This window comes from Cannabis sativa, chromosome 2 (assembly GCF_029168945.1).
Source record: "Cannabis sativa cultivar Pink pepper isolate KNU-18-1 chromosome 2, ASM2916894v1, whole genome shotgun sequence".
NCBI classification, from domain to species: domain Eukaryota; kingdom Viridiplantae; phylum Streptophyta; class Magnoliopsida; order Rosales; family Cannabaceae; genus Cannabis; species Cannabis sativa.
This window is the reverse complement of record NC_083602.1, coordinates 13408659-13419180: the sequence shown is the minus strand read 5'-3', so window position 1 is coordinate 13419180 and position 10522 is coordinate 13408659. Positions and strand designations below refer to the sequence as shown.

General features: G+C 33.6%; 1 protein-coding gene across 1 annotated transcript; it reads right to left on the bottom strand.

The window, feature by feature from the left end:
• Positions 1 to 530: 530 nt before the first annotated feature.
• LOC115719351 (ferrochelatase-2, chloroplastic) lies at positions 531 to 5046 on the bottom strand. Its single transcript, XM_030648348.2, has 10 exons — positions 4830 to 5046; positions 4436 to 4733; positions 3767 to 3910; positions 3510 to 3611; positions 3163 to 3266; positions 2950 to 3076; positions 2181 to 2333; positions 1637 to 1737; positions 1260 to 1461; positions 531 to 1075 (listed from the first exon to the last, which is right to left on the bottom strand). Exons 1-10 carry the CDS (start codon positions 4889 to 4891, stop codon positions 851 to 853), a joined length of 1518 nt encoding a protein of 505 aa, XP_030504208.1. The 5' UTR covers positions 4892 to 5046; the 3' UTR covers positions 531 to 850.
• Positions 5047 to 10522: the final 5476 nt, after the last annotated feature.

The window sequence follows — 10522 nt, the reverse complement described above, 5'->3', positions numbered from 1 at the left end:
TGGTATATAACAGTAATATCTAACTGACACCTTAAATTTACAAAGAAAAGTAAACTTAAGGAAGTTTTACCACAAAAAAACAAAATAAAAGAGTTAAAGTGTATAAATATTAAAATATAAAAGAATTTTGCCACAAATACCACTTAATTTTAATATATTCTGGCAGGTTATTTTCAAAAAAAAAAAATCATGATATTTTTTTTATTTAAAAATAATAATTATAATTCTCTTAATTCTATAGCTGTCTTATTAGTTGATCTATTGTAAAATTTGAACATCAGACATTTAACTAAATTTAAATTAATTGTGAAATTTTGCGTAGGCAGCCCCCCTACTCTTCTTGGTATCTAATATTCTTTTAGGAATTAGGTATATAGGTAAATTAGCAGGTATGTGAAAATAGTTCATCGACAAACAGTCAAGTCAACCAACAGGTCATACTTTATGATGAAATTTAGTAGTTAGAAATGAAATTAAACAATTAAACAATAGATCTGCATTTGGACAAGTAACATATGGTCCTGCATAAATTTGAGGGAAGAAAAAATTATATATATATTTGGAAGTGCAAGAAAACACAAAATCTTTTCAATACATATTCATGTGCTGCTACTATCTAATGAATACATACTGTCTCCTCCTGACCAACGCAAGTGGTTCAACTAAGACTACCTAAATTAGATATTCTGTAACCAACATAATACATATATGTATGAAAGAAGTCTCTGGTATGAATTACAGACATTTTTTATCTGAAAAGAGAAAACTTTACAAGGCTCCCCAATAACTTGTGTTTACATAGAAAAATAGTAAAAAAAAAAATATATATAGAAATTAATTGAGATTTGATTCAACGAAAGAAGGGCAAAATACCCCATTGGTGAAGAAATCCCTCTCCGGTGGTGACTTCAAGCACCAACAAAACAAGCACTGCAAGCATAGCAGCTCTCCCATTCCAAGTTTCTGCACTTTTGGTCCAACCCCACTCCCACACTGTCACTGGGGGCGGTAGTTCTCTCCGTTGCGAATCATATGCTGCTAATAACTCTTCCACACTACCAAGGGGAACCAAAGACTGCACCAGTAGGTATAATCCAAACCAGAAATTAGGGTTGATAAACACACAAGGGCTTGGCTCTAATATATGCATTTTCGTGAAATTATTGTATGGATTTTGCCAAGTTTTATTTACTAGCTTTCCAAGAGACTTTTTGTTATTATATTCTGTGCTGGATGAGACTTGGGAGTGTGTAAAGTACCTGTCGTGCTTCAAGATTAGATACAGCCATAGCTCCAACATATGGGAGGGACTCGATCACAGCATCTGCCAAATCTGAAATAAAGGTGGGTTCACATCCTAATGCAGGAACACGGCCCCAATTTTCAATACCAGATTCTATGGCTAATTCTTTGTACTCAACATCAATTTCTTCTAGAGTTTCAATATGTTCACTCACGAAGCTGAAAGTCAAACATTAAAACATAAATGGCAAAGCCAAGTTTCATCACATATAAATATCTAAGACAAAATACACATTTAACCGTGCAAGTAAGCACGCATGCATGCAAGATGGATAAAAAGAAAAAGCACCATGGTAAAGAAGAAGAACACCAAAAAGACAAGAAGTTTAATCACCTAATCGGCACTGCAAGCAAATTCTTGACTCCTTTTTTCCCAAGGTCAATTATTGTCTCATCTGTATAGGGTTTCAACCATTCCACAGGTCCAACTCTGCTCTGTAAGAACGTTCAATATCAGTCAACTAGCAGATGATATAGGATATGACACAACATACGTGAAAGAAATTACTAAACTATAAACCACACGTTCCTTCAAATGGCAATCACAGAAAATAAGACATGCAAACATAATTTAATCAACAATTTACAATAATGTAGGAAGAAAATAGCATTTTTCTACACATAAAATTTATGTCTCATTTCATCAAAAAAATAAAATTATGTCTCGTCCACAAAAATAAATATTAAAAAGAATTATAAATAAAATATCCCCCCATTCCCATACCCTTACACAAGTCAACTTAAATGCATGGAGTAAGGTCTTTCTGAATACTAAAAATCTAATTTTCTTACTATTTAGAGATACAAATAAGAATTCCTGACAAAAAAATAGAAAAGAAAGAAAAGATATGAATTGTTTATGCAAAAACTAACATTACCTGATATGCCAGAGTATACGGATTGTTTAGGCCTCTTCTTTCTAATTCTTCCATTATCAAGTCTACACATTCTTCCATCTCTGCCTTGTATGGATCCCCTGCCTCTTCTACATATGCAAGTGGAACCCCATGTGCACTAAAGAATATCACACACTGAAAGAAAACAAGTTATACTTAATACAACAATTACGCTCAATATGAGAAAATTTATAAACTATAGATTAAAAATTGAGTGTTTATTATGTCAAGAGAGATGCATATTTTACTTGCTGCTTGGATGCATGGTAACATGCATTTTCAAATTCAAGTAGATTAGACAGTTATCCCATATAAGAAAATTAGAGAAAAAGTAAACTTTCAATTGTTTTGAATGAATGATAAAATTTATAATGGCGCTATGGACTGGAGCGTAGCCAGGATTTTTGTTTAGGGTGAACATGTTATAATTATTTAAATTTAAACTACATCAATAATTATTAAGTTTAACGTAGACAAATTGAATGTGGCATTACATATAATTTTACTATATTTGATGTAGGAAAAAATTAATTATTTGACAAAAAATTTCTCGTTTGAAAAAAATTTGAGGGGGGAATATGCCCACCCTTTAGCATAAGCTGGCTCCACCCCGATTATGGATACATTCAGTACAACCTACCAACTTAACTGTTATAACAGAATTAACTATCTTAATAGCATTAACAAATTTATTAAAAAATTCATGAAATGAATAAGCATCCTTTTGTTCTTAATAATACAAGTGTAGTACCTTCTGAGGGGTGTCAAAACCTTGTAGTTCCTTCTCGATCAAATTTGCCATTGCCTTTATGTAGCCTTCACGCTGGTACCACGAAGGTATTACTGTGTGCTGCATGTTGACTAAATATTCATCCTCCCTGATCAATCAAATATCTATTTTTGTCACAAAAAATGGTTTTTGTTTTATTTCAATATTATAATGGCAACTGTGCTTAGATATCACCGGAATATACTCTCCAACAGTCGAAGACTTGAACCACTAGTTGATATTGAAAATTGTGGATAAAGCGGTAGGACAACAAGCTTTGTTATCCCATCCTTTTTAATCTGCAAAATTGTTTATCAATCAACAAAAATATCTACAGTTCACAGCCTTGCACGTAAAATCCTGCAAGTTTGAGGGATAGACAAAATACAACAAAAGTTTAAAGAAATAGAGAAAGTTATCCAACTATCCAGTTTCCAATAATATTATTTTTTTATGGTTATTCCGATTCTGAAATGCAATGTGCCACACACACTATTGTCAAGGGTATATCAAAATAAGGATCTATAGAACTAAATGGATACCTGTTCTATGGCTTCTTCAGTAAAAGGATGCCAATATCGCATTCCCACATATACATTTGCTGGGACATCCTTTGACCAAAGGGCCTTCTTCAACTCTTCACCCTGAGTAAACAATGATAAATAGTTAAGTAAGCAGAATCAAATATCAGAGCACAAAAGAAAAGATATTAACATCACAAAGAAGTTATCAGTTTATCATTCACGAAAGAATGTCATGCAATAGACTAAGTTCAGTATGCTTTTAAAAAATTGCATGCCTGAGCATCAGTTATCCGTCGAAGAGGAGAACCACCACCAATTGCGGCATAGCCCTCTTTGCTCTTGGGTGCCCTGAAGACGGAAATGAATTGTGCCAAGGGCTTTTGAAGAAAGCGAAATAATCTTGGCAGTCGAATGATATCCTGTCCAAAGAGTATTAGCACACTAGACAACAATTCAAACTCATGTGTACAAACAAAACAGTTAACGAATTGTCAAAAATGGAAAAGGAACAAAAAAAAAAACAATTAACAAATCCCATGATTCATAACGATGATTATGCATGACATGACATGCTCACATGTATTAAAGAATATAATAAAAATAAAGTAACGAAAGCAAGTAACAATATTTTATTAAGCTGATAATAATCTTTAAATAATGACCCATTAAAAAGTACTATAAATAATCAATAATTTCAGCAAAATCTACCCAGATTCGTAATCTAGTACACCCTTGCCGCATCTTCCCAAAAAAACATAAAAGGTGAATATAGAAAGAGGGAGTCCATAACTAAACTCATCACCCCACAATAAGTCATTTGGCCGAAGCACCTGAGAATATATAATTTATATATATGTCTGTGTCTGTGTGTGTGTGTGTTTCTAGACATATGTACATACCTACTATATTATTATACACATATATGTGAGAAAATGGAGCTTTACCGGATCAGCAAAGAGGTTAAACAGAAAAGGCTGAACATCGTCGAGAGTTTCAGGACCTCCAAGATTGAGCAACAAAACCCCAATCTTATCATTCCCGACAAGCGGCTTAGCGGGAACAGCTTGAGTCTCTGAGTCCACCAACACATTCAATGGAGGCAAGCACTTTAGCCTCGACTTCTTAGAGTTAGAGAACAGTAAGGAAGGCTGAGTCGAGCTCAATCTAGAAAAGCTAGCTTCAGTACAAGTTCCAGAGTAGCGTTCGAGCTTCTGAGAGCTACAATTTGCCCTAAGCATTACTCTGAGAGCAGAACCCAAAAAAGAATCAAACACTCCAATTCTTCGGTACTCAAATCAACGAAGATGAAAAAGAAAAATCCTTCTTGGATAGACTTACCGATGGTCCAGGGGAGCAGCAGAGGAGATGCTCCATGGAAGCATCGCTATGGATTCAGCCATGGATGAAGTGGAATGGAGGCCCAGGAGGCAGTAGGGGTAATACAGACGGCACTGAAACCAGTGAAAGGAAAGGACGGAATGAATCGGCCATGGTGGATGGGGTGATTTTTGAGTATGGGTATTAGCGTATAGGGTGTACACGTGGCAACCTGAGAACCACTCTTAATTTTTGATCGGACGGTATTAATAGAATGAGAGATGGATAATTGTTCTCAGGAGTCAAGGGGTCAGGGGTCGTAGTCGTCTTCTTCTTCATATCCAGTCCCAAGTCAATACTGTCCAAACCTTTGTTTGGAAATGGAATTGACATTTTTATCCTCTTACTCAAACGGATTTTTTTTTGTCAAAATATGCAATTTTATGAAGGAAAATGCTAAGAATAAAAATATTAAAATAAACATGCTTTTACTATGATTAGAATCCATGACCTCCTTTAGATGTATGAAATAACTTTACCATTATACCAAAGCTTATTTTATGTGTATAGATATCACTTTTATTTATAAATATATGTTGTAACTAACTAAAATACATATATATTTTTTTCTCGATTTTTTTTTTCAGGGTGGGCGACTGCCCCACCTCGCCTCTATGTGGGTCTGTTGTTGGAAATTATTTTACCAGGATCTTAGATCTACTCACAAGTATGTTTATTAACATCCTAAATAAGAACTTTCTAAAACGATAAATTAAACACATATAAAGTTTAAGAAACCTTACATTGGTTGCAGCGGAATTAAATGACTCCTTCCGTTCAGATATCTAGCCCTTGATTCCTTTCTCAGAAGCGAGCATTATCAATATCTGAACCTGGATCTCTTTCTCTGAATCTTTGATGCTGAAACTCCTTTGCTGATGATCTTTCTTCACGATCTTCCTCACTATGATTGAGGTATCACTTGATGTGTGTGGGCACTACTCATACACTAAGGATTTCGAAATTATCAAGGAAGAAGAGAGAGAGTGGTCAGCTAAAGATAGGGAGAGAGAAGACTCAGTTTTCTGAATCAGAAGAAGTCAGAAGAAAAGTGTCATTTTTCTGAAGCCTTCACTATCTATTTATAGCATTCCACTAGGGTTAGATTTGAATTATATGGCATTAAAATAATGAAAAAATCAATTTAAAACACAACAATAGGTGGCCGGCCATACACTAATGGATTGGGCCTTGGGCTTTGCAATTTTGCAATTTTAACACCTTTTGTATCTGATTTTCTCAAAATGCCAATTTCCTAATTCAATCATTTAAATGCCAATTCTAACTATTTAATAACTATAAATAATTATTAAATAATATTGTCATTTATCATATTTATTAATTGAACCATACAAAGTATCATAATTAACAAATATGCCCCTATAAACTCTTTCTTTACAATTTCGCCCTTACTTAGTGAAAAATTCACAAATAGACATAGTCTAATTTGAGAATTATAATTGATTAATCAAAACCAATTACATGAGTCTTACAAGCAATATTATCTCAACTAGTGGGGGGACCATGGGTCTATATAACCGAGCTTCCAATAAGTAGATCAAGAATTTAGCACTAAAATTCACTAACTTATTAATTCTTCGTTGAATCCACGCATAGAACTTAGAATTGCACTCTCAGTATATAGAATGCTCTATATGTTCCACCATATAGACACATCATTAGTTATCCATTGTTATAATCCTAATTTGATCAATGATCCTCTATATGAATGATCTACACTGTAAAGGGATTAAATTACCGTTACACCCTACAATGTATTTATTCCTTAAAACACTTGACCCCGTATAAATGATATTTCAGCTTATGTGAAATGAGTACTCCGCCATTTATGTTCGTTTGGCCAAGCTCGAAGGAGATCATCCTTTGCTTACTATTCGCCAGATAGAAGCTATAGATTCCATGTTTATGATAGCGCTCCCACTCAATTGCACTACCGTGTTCCCAAAAAGTACGTATCACCCTGACCAAAAGGTAGGCTTAACTAACAATTCAAGGAACACGAATAGCCTTTCAAGATTGAGCCTAATCATAACAGGATTAAGATCATTTGATCTAGGATCAACTAGGCGATATTGACTTGAATAGATTTTACGGTAAGTTTAATTAAATCTAAGTCAAAGTTCAATATCGGTCCCTTCCGATGCATACTCCATGCATCCAACCTGAGCTTTACTTTAACCAATGCTCTGGAAAGAACATAGCACTTCTCCAAATGCAAGTAAACTCTTGTTGTAGATTATCATATCAGTAAAACCCTGTGTCTGATAAATCTAGGAAACTTTATTCACATAGTCATGTTTACTTTCCAATGTGTTGACGGCACAATAAACAGGATCAAGTATGTGAAAAGGGTTTCAGATGAATTTATACATTATGTACATATAATCATGAAATAAATCATGTGAACCATGCAACATTAAATGTTATTTCTGATCTATATTAATAAGTAAATCTGATTATATTGAAATGAGTTTTATTTAGGGCATAAAACCCAACAAACTCCCACTTGCACTAATATAAAACAAAAAGTGCGTTTCAAATAATCTCAACACCTTGATATACAAATCAAGTGTAGTAGTAGTAAACTCCTCGTAATAGGATCTGAAAGGTTGAATTAACCACAACCTTTTCTCCACCATTACTCTTCCTTAATCACAAAATCATTGATAATGTGAAATTCCTCTCTATATGTCTACTCTCTTGGGATATTGGATTCTATACCTTTGGCAAGTACTTTTGGTTAATCAAGAAATTAACACTAGTAGTTTAAGGTAATTTGGAATGGTGCCAAAGATGTATAGAACTTTCCTTAGACTGAATTAGTACCTTTCCTGCAACTTTAACATTCGGTCTCTCTCTGGTAGACCTAGAGACTTCAGATAGGTTTTTACACTTCTCCAAAATCACTATTCCACCCCCAGAGTAATCACCATCTTATCAGAAATATTTACTAGCACATAGGCAAATTTCAAAATCTGATATGGTGTAGTCTAAGAGTTTTAAACACACCCTTATAGACTAACATATAGTTCCTCTTCTTTATCTTAAGATTTACTTGATTATCTTCCAATGTTCTTCTCCTGGATTAATCTGATACCTACTCATTACTCCCACTCAACAGCAGGTGTCTGGTCTAAGGCATACAAAAGCATATCTAAGACCTCTCACTGTTGATATAAGAAAATTCTTTCATGGCTTTATCTTTTCTGGAATAGTTAAGACTTTTCCTTAGATAAATAAAATCTATACCTAAGAAGTTGTGAAGCTTCTATAGATTGCCATTAGAAAGAAAATGCTTCAGCATCTTACTAAAGTAAGTTGCTTGCATTAGAGTAAGTAATTACCAGGTATACCACAAGCCATAGGTTTAGATAAACTCAAACCTATAATACTAGGAACAGGAAGTTTGTTAAGTCCATAGAATAGACTTATTAACTAAAATTTCCTTTTATGTCCTTGTAATAGAAAACTTTAGGTTATTCCATGTGAGTGGATTAAACCATAGTTCTATTGGCTTTTCTTCTTAGTTTCTTATCTTGACAATCCATTACTTGTTTAAACTCACAATGGATTTTAATCACTAGTGTCTCCCAAGTCATAAGAAGGTGAGTTCCTAGAAACTCTCCCACTACGACAAGGTACCGTGAATTATGTCTAAGAAAACTAAATGGTATTGATCTCTTTGGTTGTGACAAAACAACAGAGGCAGTGGGATCATCATATGTTATATAAGATGATAGAACACTTTTGGAATCAAGAATTAAATATCTCCTTTATTTGCTACTTGTTTTCAGACTTAGTCATTATCTTAGAAAAGTAGTATTTGTTTGAACAAACACTTTCTTATCTATTGACAATGGGATGGTCCATCCCTAATCACTTAGAATAGCTAAGAAACCATGGTTAACAGTTCTAGCTTTTCTTAAGATTTTGATTAGGTCATCCATGAATCTAGTAATGATTTACATTAAGTATACAACCATTACATCATTCTGAAATTGTATTACCATAGAAGGATTTAGGCAACGACTAGTAACTAATCATCAACATGCAACTCGAAATTTCTGGGGAGGTAAGTTTGGATATAATTCAAAAATCAAATTAATGATCTTTGAACTGCATATCTACTAACTATTTCTCCACCCTTATCAGTTCGCAAGATCTTTAACCACTTACCTTAATGGTTTTAACCATTGCTAGAAATTAATGAAATTTTTCAAACATTTCAAATTTCTTGCTAAAAGGTATAATCTAGAGTTATCGTTTGAAGAAATCAACGAAAAACTCATATCCACCCCTGAATGTACATCCATCTGCGGATGAGATGAACTACTTTCAGTGGATATAGGCATATTAACTCTTTGCAGAGTTTGATCTTGTCAAATCCACTATGAACAAGATACAAATACCATAGATTAAAAAAATGTGGTAGTGTCTTTTGATGACTTAAGTTTAGTTACATCAAAGAGTTCTTAGAATAGTGCAAGTGGATCCTGGTCACAGAATACCTAACTCATATTCCATACAGTTTGAATCCATTAATAAATGATGGATATTAAACACTTGAGAAAGTGTAACTGTATTGTATCTGGAATTAGAAATATAAGAAAATTTCTGTTTGGATTCTAAAATTAAAGTCAAAGACTTAAATTCAACCAAATATAATGAGTAATTCTTTCTTGGACCACCACTACTAATACAAACTCTAAGTCAGATTTGCCCATACAAGTAGGAGATTTCTAAGATTGAGGATTTATATCAATTGGGAATAGAATTTTGGGATTATAATCATATGCATCATTTAATTTCTTAAGAGAAAATATAATGACATGAAATGATTTATAGACCATTCATCCAATGATATATTATTGAGCCAATTCGAAATGAATAAGTTAAGAGGAATTAGGATAATTTCGTTTAAAATAAGAATCCAACGATGCTTCGATTAGCGAAAGTCAAAGTAATCTTATATATATAATCTTCTTGTTTCATATCGTAAAAATACTAGTCTAAGGTGTCATCAATTGATGAACAGCTAGATGTCGCATATACAATATTTATCTTTCGAGATCTAACATTATTATGTATGTCTAATGGTGAAAACCCACTAGGGATTTATCTCATTAGATAAACAAGCCAAGTTAGACCAACAATGAAGATTCGAAATTAAACTACAACTTAATAACAGAAAATAACATGGTTCAATATAAATTCATACACAATTCAGAAATTATAAACATATAGCAAGTAGGAATGACAAGTGAAAATACTAAAACTTACAATCCTAAATAATTTCCAAGGTTTTCAACAAACTGATATCAGTGTCCCGTTTAGGCGAGAGTCAAAGCTACCATTCATTGAATAGAGTTGTCAGCTCGTCTAAAATGTTAAACATTCTAGCAACCTTTTATTCGATCAAGATTGGAATCCAGCGTTGTCCCGTTTAGGCGAGAGTCAAGGCAATTCTATCTTATGAGCTTCCACCATTGTTTCATAATTTGCAAGTCAAGTATGGTCGCCACCATTAGGGTGATCCATACCATACAAAACACTTACAAACTACTTATCATGCGAGGTTAAACGGTGCGAAATTGTTAATGAACGTTCCTCCATTAGGGAGGATTACTCACTAA